Source organism: Myotis yumanensis, unplaced genomic scaffold (genome assembly GCF_028538775.1).
Source record: "Myotis yumanensis isolate MYYU_CA2020_CCGP unplaced genomic scaffold, mMyoYum1.0.hap1 SCAF_3, whole genome shotgun sequence".
NCBI classification, from domain to species: domain Eukaryota; kingdom Metazoa; phylum Chordata; class Mammalia; order Chiroptera; family Vespertilionidae; genus Myotis; species Myotis yumanensis.
In genome coordinates this window covers 146,563,939-146,589,171 of record NW_027223754.1, presented here as the reverse complement: position 1 = coordinate 146,589,171, position 25,233 = coordinate 146,563,939, and the positions used below count along the sequence as shown (strand labels likewise).

Sequence of the window (25,233 nt, the reverse complement as noted above, 5' to 3'; positions counted from 1 at the left end):
GGTGGTTGGGAGAATATGTGGGAACGGAAAGGTTAGCCTTACCTGACTCGGTGGTGATAGGCAAAGAGAAAAACGTGTCTGAATAGAGTGGCTTTGTGAATTCCTTTAGGTCCTCATCAAACAGCTGTGTAAAAGCCCGAATACTGATTCTGAAAAAGAAACATTTATTTAGATACAAATTAGTGGCTGACCACAGTAGGGCTGACTAAAGAATGTGTTCAAGGAGAAACAGGGTGTGGACCTGTCAATATGTATGTAGGGTAGGATGTGAGTCATGGAATCAGATAGACTTGGGTTCATTCATTCATCCATCAAATATTTATGGAGCCCCTATTCTGTGTCAGATATTATGTTCCAGGGGCTGGAGATACTGCAAGGAAGAAAGTAAAAGTCCCTACCATCCCAGAGGTTACATTTTCATGGAAGATATCAGATAATACATATACATATACAAATATAATATGCCAAATAGTGACATGAGCCATTAAAAAGACAGCAGCAGAGTAAGGGAGATGGAAAGCAATGGGACTGCTTTATTCATCATGGTCAATGAATGTCTCTCTGATAAAAGGATATGTGCACAGAAATCTGAGGAAAGGAAAGAAGGGAACCGTGGCTGCATTTCAGACAGGTGCAAGGCTCTGAGGCAGGAACATGCCCGGGTGCAAGGAGGCCAGCGTGGCTGAGCACAATATATGAATGACGGAGAAATAGATGAGGGCAGAGAGTTAGATAGGACCATGGAAGACCCAGAAGGTCTGGTGAGGATTTTGGCTTTTGTTCTGAGAGACCTAGGAAGCCACTAGGGGGTGCTATCAGGATCACTCTGGCTGCTGCAGCCTAGGAGCAGCAGTAAAAGAGGACACACTAGCCAGCAGGGAATTGCTCAAGCCCAGGTGGGAGATGCTGGCTTGGACCCAAACACAGTCATATTTATAGTGAGAAGTGTTGGTTATTTCAAAGAAAGAGCTGAACGATTTGCTGGTGGACGTGCAGTAAGAAAGGGTGGAGGCAAGGATGACTCCATATGATCTGGCTGAGGAGCAACTGGGGGAACGGAGGTGCCATTTACTAACATCAAGGAAGTCCGTGGAGAATGTTGAGGGGTTCGGGAAGTACAGAGTTCATTTGCGGGGGCAGTAATTCTGGGTGCCTGTTAGAGCAGTCCCATGAGTCAAATGTCAATATTATCAGTTTTCCTGTAATTGTTGATATTTTACTAAAATAACTACATATACAAATAACATTTTACACTGAACATTACATTACAAATACAATTATGTATCTTCCCATCTTTTTGGCACTAGTTATTTTCTAAAGAGCCTTTTATCTAAAAATATTTTAATGTCATTGTCATAAAATATACTTGATGCCTTCTTTATATCTAATTGCTGAAGTTACAAAGAGATACATGCTCACTACTCTTGAAAACTATAAAAACAATATAAAGAAATAAGGCAAATAGTAAAAGAAGAAAGCACATATTAAACTCCAAATGAGGAATACTGCAATTTGGAGGAAACTATGTTTGGGCATAAGGAGATGGGGTGGCCTGGAGCACAGGATTCCAACTGGGGGAACAGTATGAAATCAAGTGGAAGAGGCAGCAAAGGACCACCTGGGAGAAGAGTGGCCCATATAGAGACTAGTGTGATAGTCCAGGCCAAGGACATGAGGCCTTGGTCTCGGGCAGTGGCAATGAGAACAGAAAGAAGACTGAAAGGCACTGAGAGGAGGTGCCAGACAAGACCTAGTCTGAAGAGGAGAAGGGGGAAATCAAGATGGTTCTAGGCCTAGCTGGTGTTGCTAAGTGGTTAGAGTGTTGGTCCATACACCAAAGGGTCACCAGTTTGATTCCTGATAAAGGGTACATACCTGGGTTGCAGGTTAGATCCCTGGCCCCAGGGAGGGTGTGTGCAGAAGACAACCAGTTGATGTGTGTCTCTCACATCCATGTTTCTCTCTCTCTCTCTCCACCTCCTCTCTCCCTCCCACTCTCTCTGAAAAATCAATGGAAAAATATCCTCAGGTGAAGATTATTAAAAAAAAAAACTGTTCTAAGATTTTAGCTCAGGTCATTGGGAAGAAAAACGGCCTCACTGATAGAAATGGGAGCTAGACTAGGGAAAGAGGATGAGCTTTGCTTGGCAATATTGGGGTTAGAATGACAGTGAGACTCATTTAGAGCTCTCCAGCTGGCATTTGGAGTTATTCCAGTCACCTGGGCTGGAGAGCTGCTGAGGTAGCTGCCCATGTGCCCATGTGGGATGGTGCCTGGAGATCAACTGGCCCTAAATTCAATAAGCAAGCAAGGTGCAGCTCCTAAAACACTGAATTAGAAACCCAGCCTGGATGAAAGGCCTACTGTACCTACCACAGAACCTAAATCTCATGTTCTCTGGGTGAGTCAGGTCCAGTCATACTCAATTTTGGGGGTCATAATTTAGAAACCATAGAAATCATTGGGGTGATTGACCAGGATGATACAGAGAAGGCTTAGAGGAACATGATAACTGACTTCATATTTAAGGAAGACTGCAAGTAGAAGAGGAAACAGACATCCTTATTTTCCTCCTTAAAGACAGGACTGAGCTCAGTAGGCTGGAGTCACAGAGCTGTAGTCATGAAGTCACACTCCAGCATGTAGAGTAGGAGCCACATAGGTAGTGAAGGGCTTTACGTTATTGAAGGGCTCTCAGCAGAGGCTGGAGGAAAACCAGCTCCCAGGAAAGCTATGGGACAGGTCTGCTGCACTAAGTTAAAGATTGGCCTGGTCCAGCTCTTGAGTTCTTTCTATCTTGAGATTCTCAGACTTTGGGTTTACTGATAAAGTATCAGGCTTAAGAAACAGAAACATCAATCAGAAAAGATATATGCACCCCTATGTTCATAGCAGCACAAATTTACCATAGCTAAGATTTGGAAACAGCCTAAGTGCCCATTAGCAGATAAGTTTATTAGAAAACCTCGGTACATCTACACAACGGAATACTACGCTGCTGTAAAAAAAGAAGGAATTCTTACCATTTGTAACAGCATGGATGGAACTGGAGAGCGTTATGCTAAGCAAAATAAGCCAGTCAGAGAAAGATAAATATCACATGATCTCACTCATTTGTGGAATATAACGAACAACATAAACTAATGAACAAAAATAGAACCAGAGTCATAGAAGCATCAAACAGACTGTCCATCCTATGAGGGAAGGCAGGGGGTGAGGGGGTAAGAGATCAACCAAAGGACTTGTATGCATGCATATGAGTGTAACCCATGGACACAGACATGGGGGGTGGGTGGGTGGTGAGGGCATGTGCTGGGGGATGGGGGCAGCTGGGGAGAGGTCAATGGGGGAAAAAAGACTTACATAATGCTTTAAACAATAAAAAATTTAAATGTAAAATAAATCCTATACAATAAAAACCTAATACACTAAGTGTCTGGTCATCCAGTCATCCATTAAACCAATCAAAGCATAATATGCTAATGATATTCTAAGGCTGCTCAACTGCTCATTATGATGTGCACTGACCACCAGGGGGCAGATGCTCCAACCAGTAGGTTAGCTTGCTGCTGGGGTCTGGCCGATCGGGATTGAGCTAGACAGGCCGGACACACCCTAGAGTCTTCCCATGGTCCCTCCCCAGCTGGCCAAGCTCCTGCATCCCTCTCCATCCCCCATTGTGCACCGGTGGGGTCCCTTGGCCTGGCCTGTGCCCTCTCGCAATCCGGGACCCCTTGGGGGATGTCAGAGAGCTGGTTTTAGCCCAATCCCGCTCAACACAGGAGCTTCCCCCTAGTGGTCAGTGCACTACCACAGGGGGAGCACCTCCATGTCGGTTGGACATCCCCTGAGGGCTCCCGGACTGTGAGAGGGCACAGGCCAGGTCTGAGGGACACCCCCCCCCCCCGCCCCTTACAGTGCACGAGTTTCGTGCACCAGGCCTCTAGTAAACAAATAAAGTATAAAGCTTGGTTGCTTTAGAAAAACCTTTTCTAGTGTTAATTTAAACCCTATGAAAATGAATGGAGGATTCATTTTTTCCTTTTTAAAAAGGCTAGATTTGTTGAACCCCAAAGTATCTGGGCACATCCTGTAATAATGCTGCAGTAGTAACAGGCCAGGAAACATTGTTCTGACCCTCTGTCCCCTCCTTCTAACTCATGCTCCCAGCCCTGCTTGAACCTGGACTACTTGCTCTTCTCTAAACAATCTGTGTTTTTGTTTCTGCACTTTGACTCACTCTGTTCCCTCCACCTTAATTCCTGTCCCTATTTCCATATTTTCCCTACCACACCCAGCCCAGTGACTTTCAGAGAGGAGGCACCCTGTAGTGAATGTATTATCAGCATGATCAATTTAATAATATGAGTAAGATTATTTTAATGAATAGATATCTGATAGTAATTATTTCAAGTTTAACTGTGTCCAGAATCAGAAAATTCCACAGCACAAAGTTAGAGATCATGTGGTTTAGTTTCCTTCATTTGAGAAAAATGAGGTCAAGAGAAGCTGACTACCCAATTGTGGTCACATTGCTATTCTATTTAGAATAGAAACAAAACTAGATCAGCACTTTCCTAACCTCCAAACTACCTCTCACCCATCATGCTCTGCCCTTTCTCTTCCCACATGGAACCGTGCTAATTATACAACTGAATAATAGGAACCCAAATGAATGGGAACACATTACATGTACTGACATAATAAGCTTGTGTGTCAGCTAAACCGAGTGTTTTCCAATTTCTTTTCAATCATAATGTTTCTTTTTCCATGTCTCTTCCTGTCCACCTATTCTTTTTGGGAAAAAGGTGCCTGACAGCATTGAAGGTCACCGTGGTGACTCTCATCTTGAGAAGGCAGAACGCTGACTCCTGGGGGCTAGGGCTCAGCCGCCCCTCGCAGGAGACCACTGAGCATAGGGTTCTCCCATGTATTCTGAAAGGCTAGGCTTCCTCTCATCAAGCACTACTGTGGCATGCTTCCCACAGGACTGAACCACGTGCACATTGGAGAAATAGAGGAGAGTTATGTCCTAGCAAACAAATATCTACAGCATGAGTTGATTACACTAGATGAGGAATGTGTAACTTTTTAGGAGTATATCTTGACTCCTAAACATTTAATAAATGCTTTTTTTGTGCCTGGGACTTGTCTTATTGTTTCATCACCAACATCACATCTGTCTCCTCCATTAGACAGTGAGCTCTCTCAAAGTAGTAAAGAGGGTAGGTGATTAAACAAAGGATTAAAAGTCACTGGTAACCGGAGGGTTGATTAGAAGAATGTCAGGACTGGGTACCTTGGAAATGGAGCTGAGAGTACAACTGCCCAGCAGTGCATTGACAAGGGGGGCGTGGGGCTGGCTGAAGGTTGAGCTGGCTTTTGAACTGTCTGAAGGAATTCAGCCGCCAAAGAAGGGATTGGCAGCATCCTAGATAGAGCGAAAAGAATGTGCAAAGCCTCAGGTCAAAGAGAGCCATGTCATGTTCAAGAGAACTCTGAGGAGTGAGGAGTAGAAAAGGGTAGGGTATACTTGGGAAAATGGTGGGAGGCAACATTGATGAGGAAGGTGGGAGGAGAGAAGGCGAGGACTTTGTGTGCCCTGCTCTGGAAGGCTGTGGTGTGAACGGGGATCACTGGAAGACCTTAATCTAGAAGGCACGTGACTAGGTTTGATCTGTTCCCCAGGACAACTCTGCAATGTTCTGCGATGAAAACATGAGGGTTAAAGAACTGAAATACTGTTTATAAGGCTAATGACCAAAAAATGGCAGCCCTGTGGCAGCTGCTATGGGCAGGAAGGAATGTGCCCGGAGCCTGGCAAGCTCTGGTCTAGATGCAAACTGTCTATAGCTTCTTGTTCTCTCTCTGAAATGTTGTGATGAGTCATTTTCTCTCCTCTCTCAAAAAGCAAACAAGCAAACAAACAAAAACAGCCTCACCTTTCCTCTTCACAAAGAGAAAATGGCCCCTGGGAGGCTTTTGCTGTGTTCTTGAGCCCAAGTGTCTAAGGAGCTCAGACACTCTTGATTCTTATAGGACAGTGATGGCAAACCTATGACACGCGTGTCAGAGGTGACACGCGAACTCATATTTTTGGTTGATTTTTCTTTGTTAAATGGTATTTAAATATATAAAATAAATATCAAAAATATAAATCTTTGTTTTATTATGGTTGCAAATATCAAAAAATTTCTATATGTGACACGGCACCAGAGTAAGTTAGGGTTTTTCAAAATGCTGACACGCCGAGCTCAAAAGGTTCGCCATCACTGTGATAGGACCTGAAGGATGCCAGCGTTCTGATCTCTCATATTTCTCCTTTGCTCTGTCTGAGATCTCACCTCCTTCAGATAAACTTATAATGGTCTCTTCCTGAAGTAAACATCACTAGTAAGTTTGCTCTGGATGTGCAAATCTCGGCTAGGGTGGCAATATCATCTTTGTGGTGAGTCGTGGGCAGAGGTAACTCCACAGAGTTCCTGCCCAAAGTGAGTGCTCTGTTTTAGGAAGAAAACCACTGGCCTTCCTAAGTTGATGTGAGGAAGGAGCTAAGAGGGCTCTCAGGCCCTGGCTGATGTTGCTTAGTGGCTGGAGCATCAGCCTGCACACCAGAGGGTCTCAGGTTTGATTCCTGGTCAAGGGCACATCCCCGAGGTGTGGGTTCGCTCCCATCCCCCCAGTCAGGGCAAGTGTGGGAGGCAACCGGTCTATGTATCTCTCTCCCACCCCCTCGCCCCCGCCCCACTCTCTCTGAAAAGCAATGGAAAAAATATCCTCAGGTGAGGATTTAAAAAAAAAAGAGTGCTCTCAGGTGTGATGTCAGGTCACTGTCTCCTTTTGAAGCTGACTCAGGGGCGATACTCAAAATATGAGTCAACATACCAGGGCACTGACCAACAAGAATAGACACTGCCCATGGAGAACCTGATTGGCGGCCCTATTGGTTAGTATCAGCTCTGGGAACACACAACAGAGAAGGTACATCCCTTGCAGAAGTGCCAATCTTGGATGCCTGTATCTATAGGTTCTCTTGGGATGCTGTGCACTTCTGCCAGTTCCTGCAGCTGGGAGGGGCTGCTGGCTGCAGTAGTGCTTCCTGGGTCCAAGTAGCCGCCCCTTTAATCTGCCTTCTTAGGGTAAGGAAGGGATGTTCCCAATCATTCAGGGGCCTCCACCTTCAAGAGTTCTGTCTGGACCAGAGAGCACTTTCATCTTTTTATGCCTTAGAGGGTAAATGAATCGGTGTAATCTGAGTCCTCATTAAAAGTGGAAGCTAAAAGCTCATACTCCTTGCGTCTCCCTACACTCTATCTTTCTATTTGGACATGGTCACAATTGTTAACCTGAGAATTGATTTGGCTTGTACTAAGGAAGTTTTAGGAGAAAGAACAATCTGTTAAGAACCTTCAATTCTTCACATAATGAATTAGAGCTTTTGTGCAACGCTCAAGGTCCTTTTTACACATTCCCTGGGAATGGAGGCAGAAACACAACTTTTATAAATTACCCAGTAAAACATAGAGCATTCTTGTAACGTAGGTGATTAATCTGCAGGAGCTTGTGTGCATCAGCGGCCCAGACAGCCGAGCGCCTAGTAATGTAGCATATCCCTCCCAGCAAGAGGACGGCAATACATCTAACCTGTAGGCAGTGCGCGGCTTCAGCGGTCCGTCACAGAATTTTAGCTGATTGGGATCACATTTTCCACCCAGGCTCTCCATCTCTGCTCCGAGCTTAATGTTAAAACTCTTGGAGTTGCTGTCAGGACTTTCGGCACATTTGCTGGCAAAATAATTGGTCTGATACACGCGAATGGAGGCGTTGTGCCTGTACTCCAGGTAGGAGGGCAGAGGGTGCTGCTGTTCCGGCTTCAGCTCATCACTGCCTGGAGGACAAAACCCACAGTGAAAACTGACTTTCTTGTGGCCTCAGTGGTTTCTACTGAGGATTCGAAGGCTGACTCCTCACCCTCTCTGGCCATTCCCAGCATTTGTGATCTCGAAGGATGCTGTGAAATTCTCCCAATGAAAATAATTTTAATTCATTTTTTTTCTAAAATGAATGATAGTGTATAAACAAAGATATATATATATATATATATATATATATATATATATATATGCCATCATTTTTCTTGCAAATAAAATGTGTGGGTGAGAGGATATCTCATTAAACCAAATGATAACATGCCCACAACTCCAGAAAGTTAAACACTCCCCATTGTGAGAGTCAACCCACTCAATAAGCTTGCCAATAATCATTGTAGCTAAGCTAATAAGGAAATCCCTATGACCTGGGAAATAGGAAAAAGATAAGAGAAATCAAATCCAAGGCCAGAGCAGTCGCCCCACCAGCTCGTTCCAGGCGCCACGCCCTGCTGATAACTGCTCAGGGTACAGGACTGTTATCTTGAGTACAGTTTAATCCTGGCTCAATTTTGGCCCCTCATGCCGATCACTTCCCAGAACTCTTCCCCTGTCCACCCAGCCTGCTGTGTGTTTTGGCTCTGCAAACCAGTTTTGATGTTGGCTGGAGGAAAGCATAATTAGGAAGATAAATATTATGGAGATCGCATACTATTTACAATGAATTTCAAGAAGTGGTATGGTAGGGGTTCATTGCATCCTGGACTCTTGTTTCATAAAATTTGCTCAAAATGAGTGGATCTTGGAAATATTATCTTGTTGGCAGTAGTTGAAAAGGAATGTGGCCTTTAGATGCGTGCATACGCAATAAATGCCACTTATACGAGCAGGATTGTTATCTTAGATCACCAGGGGAGCACCGCCGCTCTCCATGGGCATCAGTAACTGAAACCCACCTGCTGAAGAACACAAGGCTGCTTTCTGGGGTCTGACTTCTTCACTGCCTTATATTCACGTAGTAAAACATCACCTTCACTGCAGCCCACTTAAATCTAAAGTCGCTGCACAGTTCAATTTATCTCCAGTTATGAGGTGTAAAGAAATCTGGGATGCACCACTGACCCTTGAAATTATTTAATTAATTATGCATACCCAGATTTAATACAATTAAAGAAGATGTAAAAGCGCACGGACGGTTAGCTATCTAAAATACTACTTAGCTCCAACATTTGTCAGATTTAAAGTTTCCCATCGCCCACAAATGGGTTACAATGGTCAAAGATGCTTAAGAAACTCATGTGCAGACCTTAAAGAATTTTGAAAAACATAAAACATGTGAAATATATCAATGTCATTCCAGAAACAAACATCTGTTTTGGAGAAATAACACACAAGTCCTCAATGGCAAATACACTTACAGGCATGTGTACACCCATGTACAATACCCCTGTATTTTGACAAATGCTGATGTATATAGTAATCTCTGAAGATCATACTCGGTGGTTGTATGGAATGTTGTTTCAACTATTACCTAGTATTTGCCTAGTCCACAGGAATTAAGTAGACACAGAATAATTTAAGGATGAAAGAACTAGAGAATAAAACATACATTGAAGAAAATGCAGTAGAGAAAGGAGGAATGCTTTTTATGATCATCTTTTTCCTCCCTCAAACTTTTGAGTATTTTTGTGAATTGGTGGGTGGTTTGGGACATGTGATTGGTGGGGGTATTTGAGACAGAGACGGGGGAAGACAGTTATAGCATATTGCTGCTTAATGGCAGACCAAAAGAGCAGTGAACAGGACCGAATGAGTAGTGAAGAAGATTGAATGAGTCTGCACATGCAATGCACTTCCAACAGTGCCTGACACATAGTATGGGCTCAGCAACTGATGGTTACCATTATTACAGTTGTGGTTGCTATTATTATCATTCACCCATTGAATAATTACACCCAGCAGATAATAGGCTTTATTGTTGAAAGAGCCTTTGAGCAGTTTTTTTTGTTACATCTCCCTGCATCCCCATAGTGGCTTCTGAGAAAGCAATGCTGCACCTTGGAGTTGAGGGAATTCGCTTACCATCAGCCTCTCTCACTACCACCGTGAAGTACTTCACAGCTCCATTGGTGTCGCTGAACCAGCTGCAGTTGAAAGTAAAGTTGATGGAAGATTTGCTAATTAGCACATCCTTTTTATTCACACGGATATGCGGAGGTGGAGGAGGAGGGCCTGAGGAAGGAAGAAGCAAGAAGGGTCACAACTCTGCTGCTACATAGAAACAATATGTGAGGTGTTGATACATCCCCGCCCCCCCCTCTCTGTATGTGCGCCGCACGCACTTGTGTGCCTGTATGTAATCAAGAAAACCCCTCCTCTCCCAATGGGAGCAGGCCTGAAGTGATGTGCCAGAGGCACATTAAACATAATGAAAGTAGCAGCTCCATGAGCACTCTAACTGTATCAGTAAATGCTAACTCATTTAGGGACCTTCGGATCTTTTAGCTTGTTTGCTGCAGGGTACCTTACACAGAGAAATGCTTCCATTTCCCAGGCCTTTTAGGTCCTCGAAGTGACAAGACACGCTAATGTGGAAGTGAATTGTATGCAAGTGAACAGCAAGGACGAACAGGACAGAGGGCTGCGCACACCTCCGGGGACACTCACGGTCTATCATTGTGATGGTGCTGTCTTCCACCACCTCACTGGTCACGCCGGCTGACTGCACCTTGATGGACACCAGGTACCTCTTATGGGGCACGAGCATCATAATACTGAGCAGAGATTTTTCCTTCTCCAGCTTTCTGGAAAACTCAACTTCTTGAGTGTCCATTTTCCGGCATTCAATGCTATACCCGTCAAAGTCAGAATCAGGAGGGATCCAAGAGCAGGCAATGGCCGTGGAGTTCTGAGGCCGGCAATGCAGGTTTTGGATTTTGTCTGGCTCTAAAGGAGAGAGAGGAAGGGACACTTTTCATAACTCTGTGAGACACGTTTTTTTTAGCTTCTTTGGGTCCAACTAGCTCAGAGATCTAAACAAATAATTCCCCGACTTAATTTGGATTGTTTTTCAAGGAAAAAAATATTCTCATAGACCTCCCAGGGAATGTCTGCCTGCCACACCCTATTTTGAGAAACATTAAAAGTTAAAGTGCCGTTCCTTTAAAAAAAATCACCAGATGCCAATGTGACTGGAAACACAAATGTGCACATGGGCAGTGAAATCAAGTGGCAGAAGTCAGATAGAGGGTCAGGCAGAGTCAAGGAGAGGTCAGAAGTGCAGTTCGGCCTGCCTGAATTCAAATTCTATTTGCCAGCTGTGCGCTCTTGGGCAAGTTACTTAATGCATCTGAGCCCCTCTGTAAAGTGGGGAAGTTAAGATAACATGATTACTGTGATGATTCAATGAGCTGAAACATGCACAGCCTCCTAGAATAGTGGCTGGTATAGAAATTGCTCAATAAATGAGGAAATTAAGAAATGGCATTGCTGGCCTGTTACCCTTTGGGCTCTGGCTTCTGTCCCCTCTTCCATTTTCTGCTTGCCCTTCTCTGCTCACATGCAATGGAACCGAAACTGCTTGTGTTCTGCACGGAGACCATTCTGTCCCAGGCCCCTATGCTACGGTCATTCGGTTTCTTCTGCCAGACAGAGTGCCTGACCCAGTAGGGACGCAGTGAAGAGAAGCTGGTCTTACTTATTGTGAACGACAAAACAATGAGTAAAAGATTCAGTTGGGAAGAAAAGCCCTTAAGTGACTGTCGAGGTTAATAAGAAACTCTGTAGGCTGCCCCAATCAGTTGCATGCCTACCATTTCTAATTCTTTATATATCTATAAACTGAAATTGTATGATTTAGATAAGTAATTTTCAAATTGTAATTTTAGCAGTGGGGCCATTTAAAAGAGTAGTTCTCAGTTCCCTGGTCTGTAGAATCAGAAGAGTTCTGGTCTGTGTTTGAAGTGTGCATTGGGCTCAGGGGTGCTTCACTGGGGTGCTCTCTCTATGACCTCCCTTGCATCCCCCAGACATTTCCAAGGAGCCTCAGGCTCTGGAATAGAACTTGAAACCTAGGTCTAGACCACCTTATTTCATTCCAGGAGTTAAAGCCTTCATAAAGATTAAAAGTTAAAAGCCTGTCCCATTGTCCTATTGACCATAGCACACAATATAATAACAGTCCCCAGATGGCAATAATCAATGACATCAACCCATCAAAAGGCTCACAAAAGAACTGGCATTTGAGACAAGCAATAACTGTGTCTTTTCAAACATTAACTGCTTGTTAAACTTTGGAACTCCTTTCAAACCAAATCAGAGCGGAGACCTAAAGACATCCTGCCTAACCATAACTCTTATTATTCTCACAAAGGATAATATGGAAACTGGCTTCCACCTCTTCCCTCAGTTCCTTCTCTCTCCTCCTTTTCACCTGTAAATCCCATCTGCCTTCCAAGACTCAGGTCCCGCTCCCATTCACTAAGAAATGAGTGCCTACTATGTGCAAGGTGCTCTTCTAGGGTCTATGAACAGTAGAGAGGTGCATACGATATTAGCCTTAACCTCTAGGAAGGGAGAGGACTCCAAAATAGCCACAATACAAGGTAGAAAGGAGACTGTTCCAGAAGAAATGGGAAAAGAAGATGCTGTGTGGTGACAGACACCTTTTTGCTGCTGGCGCTAGTGGTGGGCAGGAGATGGCAAAGGCCTCTGGCAAAGATGACAACTCGCCCAGATATCGGGAAGGGCATTTTAGACAGAGAAACCATGCACCCAGGTGCTGAGGGTGGGGCTGGAAGGCGTGGGAAGGTGGTTGACCCTAAACGACCAGTTATTCATCATGGCTGGAGCTTATTTGTGAGTAACTGGCTACTGGAGTGATTTATAGGAGAATGATGATAAGCTTCTATTTTGCTTAATCCTCTTATTTTGGGGTTTCTGTTGCCCATAGCCAAACCCAACCCTAACTAATGAAATCCTCAAAGTTCCATCAGCCATTCCTCATAAAATTCAGCGCCAGATCCCTCTGCATGCTGGTTGCTCTCCTTGTGGGCATGCCCCAGTTGGTAAATGCCACTCTTAAGCTCTAGCATCCGGGATGGAACACAATACTCCAGATGTGATCGGACCCAGCCTCTACTGAGCTCTTAACTGCGCACCTGTGATTCAATCACACAGCCACAGCAAACCACTGAAAACCCACCCGAGCTTGCTATAAGCAAAACCTGTTAGTTTTTCTTCACACATTTCTCGTGAATCTGGTCTTTGGATACAATATGGAGCACAAATGATAATTGTTATAGCACTCATGTTTGTTGAATAAACAAAACAACTACTTGCATAAATTTCTAATTTCCAGCTAGGTATTTTCTCAATAACCACGATCCGATCTGAGAAGCTACATTTACTAGGTATTATTGAAAAATAAATACTTGAATTGAGGTTCCTATTCTGAAACACCTTTGTTTCTTTCAGGTTAGTTCATTGATCCCAAAATGCCTTTGAGAAGAAACTGATACATATTTCACTGTTAAAATATTTTTCTCTTCAGGTTTTATAACAATATGTCCTAACCGATCCCTCTGCTTCTAGTTTGCCCCTTTTAACCTATTCTTTACACTGTACCCAGAGTGGCTTTCTAAGGTACAAATCTGATTATGACATCTTGGCCAAAAATTCTTCAGTGGCTCTGATTGATTGAGGATAAAGTTCAAAGTCGTTACAATGGCTCACAAGACATTTGATGACCTGATTCTCCTAATTGCACCTTTTATGCTCTTGCCAACGAAACTCCTTTCCATTCCTCTCTCCTTCCTGGTCTTGGAATATTTTAGTCTCTCTACCTGGAATATTCTCCACTTCTTTCCCCGTCTCCACGTGGTGGATCTTACTCTTTCCTTAGGTTTTGATTTGGATGTTTCTTCTTCCTGGAAGCTCCCTTGCATTGGGTCAGTGCCACTACCTGGGTTTCTACAGTGCCAAATGCTTCCTTCATCACACCCAAATGAAATTGCTTTTAAAGATGGTACCTCCCACTCGATTGTAAGCTCTCTGAGATTTTTCTTTATTGTTCATTGTTGCTAGTATATGAATAAGTGAACAAATCTATAGATAATTCTGCCTGAATTCAATCTAACCAATTCCAAGTAAAAATGTGGATTTAAACCAAGCCCGGTTGGAATTACATGTTGTAACACATACTTCCTCCTCATTCCATTTGAGAACCGAGAGTAAGAAAACATGTCATACTTGTCCTCACAGATCCAGAAACTGGTCTGCTGTAGGTTTTCCAGGAGTCTCCGCTGACAGTCTTGACACTGAACTGATAAGATCTCCCTGGACGAAGACCATACACGATGCGTCCCTCTGATTTTCTGTTGCTGTAGGGGTTGAAGACCGTGATTGCGTCTCTGGGTAGCCACTGCACCTCAAAGTCGTCATAGTCTGTCCAGTCTGGTGGCCCCTTCCAGGTGATGGCCAAGGATGTGTTTGCAACATCAGCAAATGACATAAGACTAGGAGGACTTGGAGCTGTATTTGGAAGAGCATGAAAAATTATGTAATCACTTCTATGCCAGAACATATGCCAATAAGATAGCTGAGTGACGTCAGACATACTTAAATGTACTTTGTAGGAGGAAATAATATAATATAATAATAGGAGCTTTACTATGTGGAAGACACTGTCCTCAAGTGTTTTATGTACATTTTCTTTCATTTTCATAACCAGAGCTTCCTTACCAGAGTGCTGCCCTGAATGGGTGTGCCCTGAATGGGTTACAAGTGTGCAAAGGTATTAATACTATCATATTTTGAGTTGTGAGGACTAAAGTCCAAGATTATGTCCAATTTCAGATGGCTCTGTCCATTGACCCCAGATCAGCACACAGGTATATTAATGTTGTCTATGTGTGCCTAAGAAATTAAAAAAAAAATTTAGGAAGCACTGCTCATAGCCACACAATGATGATGTATGTGATTATCCCCATTTTACAGACAAGAAAAATTGAGGCTTAGAGATGCTCAGTGACCTGCCCAGTTTCACTTAAGTCAGTGGCAGAGTTAAGCTAAGGACCTAGATCAGCCGTGGGCAAACTACGGGCCGTGGGCTGGATCCGGCCCGTTTGAAATGAATAAAACTAAAAAAAAAAAAAAAAAAAAAAAAAGACTGTACCCTTTTATGTAATGATGCTTACTTTGAATTTATATTAGTTCACACAAACACTCCATCCATGCTTTTGTTCCGGCCCTCCGGTCCAGTTTAAGAACCCATTGTGGCCCTCGAGTCAAAAAGTTTGCCCATCCCTGATCTAGATCATTTTAACCAAACTGTTTCCTTTATCCACTGTACCATTGTGCTCCCCCTGCACCCCCCCAAGTTCAGGAGTTAGCACATGGCACATCCTTATTGCTTATGTTTCTTCTTATTAAAACCATAATTAAAACATGTCTTTGGCCCTGGCTGGTATAGCTTAGTGGGTTGAGCTTCATCCTATGTACCAAGAGGTCACTGGTTTGATTCCCAGTCAGGGCACATGCCCAGGCTGCAGGCTCCATCCCCAGTAGGGGGTGTGCAGGAGGCAGCCGATGGATCTCATCAATGTTTCTCTCTCTCTCTCTGTCTCCCTTATTTTTAAATAAAAATATATTTAAAAGCAGCAGCAACAACAAAACAACAAAACAAAACAAAACAAAACACGTCTTTGGAAGCTACTTCCCACCAATACTTGGCCATTGGCAACTGGGCTTCTTACCTGTTCTGCTCTGCCCTGTGACCTTGTTGCTGAGCTCTCCACTGTGAGTTACCACACACAGGGTGTACTTCCTTCCAGGAATAAGGCCATGAAAACGCCACTCCGTCAGGTCCTTTTCTTTCCAGTTTTCCTTCTTCGTGCCATTGGGATTATAGAGAATCAGCTCATAGAAGTCGAAGTCCCCAGGGGCTGGACTCCAGCTGAACCAGAGACTGTCTGTCATGTTCCGATTGGATCCCTTGAGGTTACTCACAGAGGCTGGGACTGAAACAGAGGGAAAGCCCTTACCAAAAACAAAACAGAAACAAAGGCATTTTGGCCCACAGGTGAAAATATGAGCTGCATTGGGCATATGGGTAAATAGCTCCTACTGTAGAGTCAGACCTTGCCTCCATCTCAGCTCACTCAAGTTTAGGAGAATGTGGTACAAATTTAAATAGAACAAAACACAACAGGTGGTGACTTTTGTATGCTTGCCACATGAACCCTAATGGACATATAAAATGAAATCTTCAGAAATGATTAATTAAAACTCGTCAAGCAGCTTATACCTGAACTCATAAAAGGCCCTAAAAGTGTTCACAGAAGGTCCCAGCCCTTGCAGTCAGGCCCATGTCACTGTGGCTGCCGTACCATAACGTCCCTCTCTGAGTCTCTACTTCCTCCCCAGCTTTTAGGTTCTCAGTACTCTCATGCTCTTTCTCACCAATATCTTTATTAACAGTTGCTTCTACCTTTATATAAATTGGTTATGCTGGCACCTGTACCAAGGATGAGCATCATCATCCTTTGAAGAATGAAGACTGTTGTCTCTAGTTAGAGGAACTGGAAGCATTAACGTGCAGAGCATAAACTGCTCTGGAAATGGTAACACATAGGCAAGTCTATTCACGGTTTAGGCTTATCTGCTGCTCCGTTTCATTCCCTTCAAAAGACAAACGTAGGACTTCTGTTGGGCGCCTGGAATGTGCTCTTCACATGGCTGCCCTCAGGTTTCAGCTGAAATGCCTGCTCTGTCTAGTTTCTTGTCCTGCCAAGTAGTTCTCTGTCACAATGTCATACTGTTTATCCCCTTCATAGAATTTCAGGTGTTCCAAAATCATCTCCCTTTAAAATCTGCTTTTCCCTTCCCCTCTCCATCCACTAATGTAGAGATCAATGAGGTCAAGGGTGTCATCTCTCTTGTTCACTGTCATGTTCCAGACTTGAGCCCAGTGCTTTGGACACAACAACAAAAACTAATGTCAAATGAAAAATGATTTTGAATAGAAAAATGAGAGAATAGGCTCAAATTATGGAACAAGAGAAGGTCCAGATTCCTATTTGCAGCCCAGAGAGATGTTTCTCCCTCTCATTTGTCCTGGAACTCTTGTTGTTCACTTCATCCAGTGCTATGGTTTTGATTCCCAGCAGTCTTTGTTTATTGGTCCCATTTGTAGTTGTCCTTCTCGGGACCTGCCCTCTACTCCATCTATGTCTTGTAGAAAGATTAAGGGCACAGCTTGGATTATAAATAACCCTCTTGGAAGTAGAGGAACGAGATTCATTTTTTCATCAACCTATGAGGTAAATAAGTGGAGGCAACCGAGCAGAAGGCAATGCAAAAACTATCATCAAAGGTCTGACTTAGGGACAGAAAGTCTGAAGGTCACAAATTTCATATAAAGTTATATCCTGGGTAGAATAGCTACTATTGTGATAAATTCCCTGCTATTCCTTAGTGCGTGGATCCTGGTCTTACCTGTTCTTCCGAATATGAAAGACTCATTAGACAGCTCCCCACTGTGAGTTACTATCACCATTTTGTACATTCGACCTTGCAGTAAGTTCTGGAAAGAAAAGCTCTGGACTTGTGGGTCAACTTGAGCTCTGTCCTGAAGAGTTCGATCTGGGTTGTACAGAAAGATGTTGTACCAGTTGAGCTCTCCCTCGGAGGTGGTCCAGGTGAAGGACAGGTGTCTGGTGGAGTTCTCTGTGATCCTCAGGTTGGTGACAGCTGCTGGCACTGGAAAAGTCAAGGAGCAAGAGAGTGAGATTGAGTTTTGGCATGTCCCTGACACAGCCTAGCGTGGCACCTGGATGGGTTCACTCAAGCAATAGTTCAAAACACATGGTTCCTGCCTTTAACAAATAGTGACTTCATGGAGACATTAAAGTAAATACATACATCTAATTATTGATGCTGAAACTGTTCATTTTAAAAACAAAACCACAAAAGAACAAGGAAAATCAGTAATGGGAAAGTATCTTCAAATATATTTTTTGGGGGAGGGGGTATATAATAAATGTTAATCTGACCTGTGTGACTAAATGTCTTTCTAATTTTAAGATCTATATCAGAGATAAAAACAAAACAAAACAAAACAAAAACTGTCTCTGAATGCCGTCTGAGAGCTAGGAAATGACCATGAGAGGGAAGGATTGTGGAGAGGAAAGACTGGTGGGAAAGAAAGGGAAAGGCAAGAGAAGCAAGAGGAAAGAGAAGCAAGAGGAAAGTCCAAACTAATTTTTTAAAAAGTTTACGTTAGGATTTTGCAATCTCATTTAGTGCTACCTGTTGGTGAAAGCAATCAAATGCCAACAGAAGTCACCAGCTTTGACACTGTTGGTGCAGATGCTTCCTGATTCCACAGAAGTCTTCAGATGCAGGTGGAAACAGACCAGGACATTTGTCTTGGTCTCTCTTGAGTTCTTTCCCTTCCACTGAAAACACCTTCTCAGGCTCTTTTGCTTTCTTCTTCTCCTATGTCAGGCACTTAAAAGTTGGTGCTGTCCATGGTTCTATCCTCTGTCCCCTTCATATCTTATAACAATAGCTAAGCAATCATTCTCATTCACTTTATGAATTACTATGGTCTGAATGTTTGTGTTCCCCCAAAGTTGTATGTTGAAACCTAACCCCCAAGGTGATGGTATTAAGAGGTAGAGCCATTGGGAGATGATGAGGTCATGAGGGTGATGCCCACATGAACAGAATTAGTGCCCTAAAAAGAGGCCCCAGAGAGCTCTCTCCTCTTTTCATCATGTGAGGACACAATGAGAAGTGCCATCTATAAACCAGAAAGGGAGCCCTCACCAGATACCCAATCTACTGGTGTCTTGATCTCAGACTTCCAGCCTCCAGAACTGTGAGAAAGAAGTATTTGTTGTTTAAGCCACTCAGATTATGGTATTTTTGTTATAGCAGCTTGAACAGACTAAGATATGGATTTAATTAAGATTTTTATCCAAATCTCTATCTTTCACTTTTCTGAGCTGGGACCCATATTTTCAATTACCAATAATCACCTCCCTATGAAAGTCATTCAGACATCTCAAACTCAGTCCAAAACGGAATCCTGTATATTCCTCCTTGAAACTCCCTCTTTCTGCTTCTCTCATCTAAATTCATGGCCTATATGCTACCAAACTTGCCAGGTAGGAACTCCAGAATCTCCTGTTCCTCCATCTGCAATCCACTTAGCCACCAAGTACTATCTTACCTCATGTAGAAATATTTCTTGACCATATCTACTGTTCTTCATCAGCCTCCTTGCATTAGTTTAGCTTTTGACCCTTAGGATTTCTACAACTGTGATCGTTTCTTGACCCCAATTACCTTTCTGACTACATGCCTCACTGTGTTCTCACTCACTCTTCTCCAGCTATACTGACCTCTTTTTCCTCCGACAGGCCAAAGGGACTTTGTGAATGTGATTAAATTAAGGTTCTTGAGATGGAGAGCTTATCCTGGGTTATCTGGGTAGTGACCAATGTAATCCCAAGAGTCAAATATGGAAGAGGGAGGCAGAAGAGTAAAGAAGGAGATCTGGTGACAGGAACAGAGGTTGGGGTATTACCACTGCTGGAAGGGAGCCAGGAGCCAAGGAACCTGAGTGACCTCTAGAAGAGATAAGGGCAGGAATAGATTCCCCCCTAAAGTCTATAGAAGAAACACAACCCTGCTAACACCTTGATTTCAGCCCCATAAGACCCATCTTCAGATTCCGACCTCCAGAGCTATAATATAGTAAGTTGATGTTGTTTTAAGATGCTAAATTTGTGGTAATTTACCCTAGCAGCCATAGGGAACTAATAGAGACAGTTTTCATGAAAAATCTAAATTGGAGTATGGCGGGCTGAAAGTTGTGTCCACAGGCCAGCTGACTTGGACATGGACAATCATGTCTCCATTCTTACAGTGTCAAGAAATATATGCGATCTCCCCATGTTGCTTCATCCCTCTGAGGCTACTGTTCCCAAGGAATAGCAGACAAGGAGATATCTCACACAAAACAGCAGGCTGTGTGAATTACCTGTTCGGCCTTCCGTCTGGGCTTCCTTGCTAAAGAGGCCTCCACTGACAGTGAGGATCTGTATCTTGTATTTCTTTCCTGGTGTCAGGTCTTCAAATTTGTGCTGCTTCGTGGTGGCTGGTTTTGATGTGTTACTCAGAAGAATCCCATTTTCATTTAGAAGTAGGATATCATATCTTTCTGCCATGCCAACGGCTTTTTGCCAACTTACTATTAAGGAATGACTGCTGTATACATTGTCTGCAATTATTCCCTGGACAGATGCTGGGACTGCAAAGGAAGAAAAGAAGCAGGTTTCATCATTTAAGATAAAGTAACCAGTTGAGAAAATGTCTCCTAAAGCAACTGCAGATGGAAGGTGATGTCTCATGATTGCATTGACACTTTCCATGTGCCCTTAGAAGAAAATATTTCTTGTCCTGAATTATCTGTAGGATTGCTTTGATTTTTCATTTTTTTCTCTGAATTTAGACAGGTTCTTGAAGTCAAACAAGTAGAATAATTCATAGAAGTGACACTGATAAGTATTCAGAATGATGTATATGTATTTTTCTAGAGAGTACAAGAATGCTGAACAAATTTACATTCAATGAATATGGTTTGGAATATGTAGTTGCTTGTTTGGACTTTTATTCCCAAATAACTCAAGTCAAAGCTTCAAGCCTTGACTTAAGCAATAGTATATAATAGTGTTTGTACTACGGCTCTTGACGTGAAAGGCAAAATAGTGTTATTTGTTAATAATATTTTTTGTCCTAGGCTCATATTTCAGACCTGTCTTCTATTTTTGCAAATGACATCTCTCTCTAGATGTTTCACAAATGTCCAACTCTCAAGATGCCCAAATTGGACTCCTCATCTCCCTCCCATAATTTCCTTACTGTCCTTTGATTCTATCTCTTGATCTAAGTCAGAAACTCTTACCCTTCTACATATAATTAATCATTAATCTTATAATTTCTGTCTCCTAAATCTTATTTCTCTTGGATCTCTCTACTTCTCACCTTGTCTGTTACCACTACCCTAAGACAATACCATCTCTCTCATACATTATTACAAGTTACTTGACCAGTCCCTTTGATTCCTTACCTCTCAGTTTCAAACTACATGTGTATCAGGCATATTCTCATAGTACATCCATGCTGATGACACTTCAATGGCTCTCCATAATTCTAAACACCTTCATAAGGCATACAAGGCTCTTTACAATTTGATTTGTCTACTTCCTTGGCCACATGGCTCACATTCTTTATTCTAGCATACTAAACAGTGTAAGGGTCCCCAATGTGCCAAGGTTTCTGCTTCATCAGGATGACTTCGCTGGGGCTCATGGTTGCCTGAGCCCACAGCTGCCTGAGCCCACGGCTTCCGTGAGCCCATGGCTACTGTGAGCCCTTGGCTGCCTGAGCCCTGGGCCTCGCAGCTGCTGTGTCTTTGTCTGGATGGATGCCCGGAAGACATCCACACTAATTAGCATATTACCCTTTCATTAGTATAGATGTCTGGCATGTAGCAGGTGCTTGCAGATGATTTTTGTTTTGAAAGTAATATATTAATAGTGATAGTAATATAAGTAAACATATACATTATTCGTTGATTTATTACTTGTTCTTTAGCTATCACAAGTGAAGTAGATGGCATAGGAACATTTTTTTTCTTAAAAAAGAATTTTGAGAAAGTGATAATATTTTGAAAAGTGTATAATTATAGAAGTCTGCTTGTTAAAATTTTAAAGCCTTTAACAAGTTAAAAAATTTATTCAAATGATTTGGTTCCTAATTACCTTTCATTTGTTTTGAAAATCTCCATTAAGAAAGAAAACTGCAAAGAAATATGAGAAGCGCTCTTAAAACCATATTGAATTGTACAAATTTCGGTGGTTTTAAATTTGGGTATTTTTGATTTGTGAGTAACGAAGCACATCCATTGTCCCATTATGGAGACCAATTTGGCCCTTCTCCAGGTGGATGCTTACCTGTCCGGCCGAGCGCATCTATCTGGTTCCTCAGGGACCCGCTGACCGAGGCAACCACAATCTGGTACTGCTCCCCAGCCTCCAGTCTGTGGAATGTGTGCTCTGAGATGTGCTTGGGGATAGTCTGAGATTCAACCTTTTGGTTCTGCCTAAATGCGGACACTGTGTAGGAATCAACATCGCCCTCACCAGGAGTCCAGTTCACTGTCAGGCTATCTGTCGCCCCGTTGGGAGAGACATGGATATTTTTAACAGTGCTAGGAACTGAAAAAGAAAATAAATTTAAGAGTCATCACTTAGAGAATGAACTGTAGGAATTCCAACCAAAGTTTTTGTGCTTCTTATGTTCTGGCATCTACTGAAAGGATACACATAGAAAAAACTGGTATCAATTTATCAACTTTCTCTGACTCTTCTGCCTGAACTGAAGTTAATAGGGAAGTTTAGAGTGGCATCTCAACCAGTGAGGAGAAGTGAACGGTGCCAGTAATAGAGCAAGGGGCTAGCTAGACTGCCTTGGTCCAAGTCTTGGTTTTCTCATTCACCGGCTGTGGGACTACAGGCAAATTGCTTAACCTCTGTAAGTTTGTTTCTTCATCAGAAAAATGGTAATGATAATAATAGCAACCATCCCATAAGGTTGTGAGGATTAAACAGAATGTATGTGTAAAGTGTTTTGCTCTGGGTCTGGTTTATGGAAAACTGTTAATAAACATTAACTATTATAGCAACACTACTAATAAAGTTCCAAAGAAGTGATACCCAAGCAACAGATATTTACACTTACCAGTACAGTTGACCCTTGAACAAGGTAGGGGTTAGGGCAGGGGTGGGCAAACTTTTTGACTCGAGGGCCACAATGGGTTCTTAAACTGGACCGGAGGGCCGGAACAAAAGCACGGATGGAGTGTTTGTGTGAACTAATATAAATTCAAAGTAAACATCATTACATAAAAGGGTACGGTCTTTTTTTTTTTTTTTTTTTAGTTTTATTCATTTCAAATGGGCCGGATCCGGCCCGCAGGCCGTAGTTTGCCCACTGCTGGGTTAGGGGCAGACACTCTCCCTTTCTTATGCAGCTGAAAGTGTGCATATAACTTTTCATTTCCCCAAAACTTAACTGCTAGTAGCCTATTATTCATTGGAAGTCTTACCAATAACATAAACAGTTGATTAGCTCATATTTTGTATGTCATATGTATTATATACTATATTATTATAATAAAGTAAGCTAGAGAAAAATATTAAGAAAGTTGTAAGGAAAATAAAATACATTTATAGTACTTACTGTATGTATTGATACCATAAGTTTATGCCATCTGTTTACAAGATGAATTGTCTATTTGTCAGTACCTACATCAATACTGTCTTACGTGACACAATACACTGTAAATGTTATACATACTACTAAGAATAAACATCAGAAATGAGAAAATAATGTGAAAAAAATAATATTATTTACAGGTGTAATGATTCATTCACTGATAATGAAGAAGCAGAAATATGATGGTTTTATGGTAGCCTAGAATAACAGATATCACTGCTTCATTGTAGTAAGAAAATAAAAAAATTTCCAACATATTTATTGAAAAAATCTGCATATAAATGGATCCACGTAGTTCAAACCTATGTTGTTCAAGGGCCAACTGTATACTGCTATAACTGGTCAGGTTCAAGATCCATATTTCCAATTACCAGTGAAGCCCTCGATGAAGGCTGACTGATGTACATCTCCACTGATCGTCAACACGAGAATTTTATACCGGCGCCCGGGTATTAGGGAGGTGAAGCGATACTCGGTTGCAGTATTTCCAAGGTGAAAAGAAGGAAGTAATTTCATGTCATTGAAGAGCAGCTGAATCTCATACTGGTCGACATCCCCATCAGCTCGTGACCAAGTCACGAGAAGGTCTTCAGTGCTCCTATTCCGCAATGTTAGATCCTTAACAGGCTCTGGGACTATGGAGGAGTATTAGAAGACACTTCAGGAAAGTGACTGATCAAAGTTTATCTACATAATAATTTATGAATCACATTCAAGGAACTGGCAAACATCTCTCTTCCCCACATAAGTCACTTAAATTACTTCATGCGTAATTAAACAAGAAAAATTGAAAATCAACAGCTAAAATTGTAGTTATTTTCCTGATATAAATCTTATATGCTAAATGTTGGAGGAATCTAATTGTAAAATGAGTTATGATCTCAATCATAAGATAAAACAAAACGTCCAGAACTTTAAATGTCACAATGCGCAATGCAAGAGGACAGAGAAGAAAAATGGGGCATTTGGCTTTCTTGCTTGCCAAGTATATTTGCTTTTATCTCCCAATAAATATCCTATAATTGTAGGCCATGGCTGGGCTAAACAATGTTGGTTCTGAGTGAGACTTACTGGGAATGTAATTTACTGATAACCAAGTAGAGAAAATTCAAGGTTCAGATAAATTATTTACTCAGTAACCTTCAAGACCCAACCGACCATCAAATTTTGCAATCTTTCCACTTACTTGTTCTCCCATTCCCTTGTTCGCTGGCTTCATATTGCCCACTTTTTGTACTAACAGTGACACTGTACAACCGTCCAGGAACTAGCTTAACAAATACACACTCATTTTCAGACTTGGGGATGCTTTTCGTTTGAATGAAGTTGTTTTTGTTTTTAATGGTGACTTCATAGTGATCCAAGTCTCCAGTGGCATGCACCCAGGATACCTTTAAGTAGTCACTCCTGGCCGAGTTGCTAATACTGACTCCTTGGACCTTGTCAGGCACTGAAAACAGAACAGAGAACTGCTCAAGATTTACTGATTCTTAGTGAGCAATTGATCACAGATGACAACCTGGGACAACATGAAAAAGTGAGGAGATTTTTTTTTGTGTGTGCATTTTAAATAAAAGTCTTAGACCCTTAAACCACACATTTCTGAAAGGAAAAGACTGTTATAATCATTGGAATGATTAAATGGATTTTTTAAAAAAGAATCTGATGAATTAATCCTAATCCTGTTTTTAGCCTACAGAAAATGTCATGTACAAAATAGAACATTAAACATGATAACTGATTATTAATATGAATGATGGCGATGGTATTAGTAATTCCAACATACCTTGGTGATTCAAGACATGATAAAAAGTCACCAAGAAGAATATAAACAATCCAAAAGAAAAGTGGAAGAGGAAACACATATGATTAATTAATACATGAAGATATGTTCAACATCATTGGTGATCAAGGAAATATAAGTCCGGGCCATGGAAAAATATATCTTAAATAGATTTGGTCGGTAAAATTAAAAAGCCTGATAAAACCAAATGTGAGAGAGAATGCCCATCCACA

At 42.2% G+C, this 25,233-nt stretch overlaps 1 protein-coding gene across 2 annotated transcripts in view; it reads right to left on the bottom strand.

The window, feature by feature from the left end:
- The window catches only part of PTPRB (protein tyrosine phosphatase receptor type B), a 99,321-nt gene that overhangs the window by 21,433 nt on the left and 52,655 nt on the right, over window positions 1–25,233 (bottom strand). For both annotated transcript variants that reach the window (XM_070409731.1, XM_070409732.1), the window contains 11 exons: window positions 24,404–24,667; window positions 23,589–23,852; window positions 21,894–22,157; window positions 19,919–20,188; window positions 17,365–17,628; window positions 15,624–15,887; window positions 14,119–14,400; window positions 10,537–10,815; window positions 9,952–10,101; window positions 7,646–7,889; window positions 43–149 (listed from right to left, as the gene is read on the bottom strand). In XM_070409731.1, coding sequence (XP_070265832.1) covers window positions 43–149; window positions 7,646–7,889; window positions 9,952–10,101; window positions 10,537–10,815; window positions 14,119–14,400; window positions 15,624–15,887; window positions 17,365–17,628; window positions 19,919–20,188; window positions 21,894–22,157; window positions 23,589–23,852; window positions 24,404–24,667 — 2,652 coding nt within the window. The remainder of the gene's footprint in view (window positions 1–42; window positions 150–7,645; window positions 7,890–9,951; window positions 10,102–10,536; window positions 10,816–14,118; window positions 14,401–15,623; window positions 15,888–17,364; window positions 17,629–19,918; window positions 20,189–21,893; window positions 22,158–23,588; window positions 23,853–24,403; window positions 24,668–25,233) is intronic.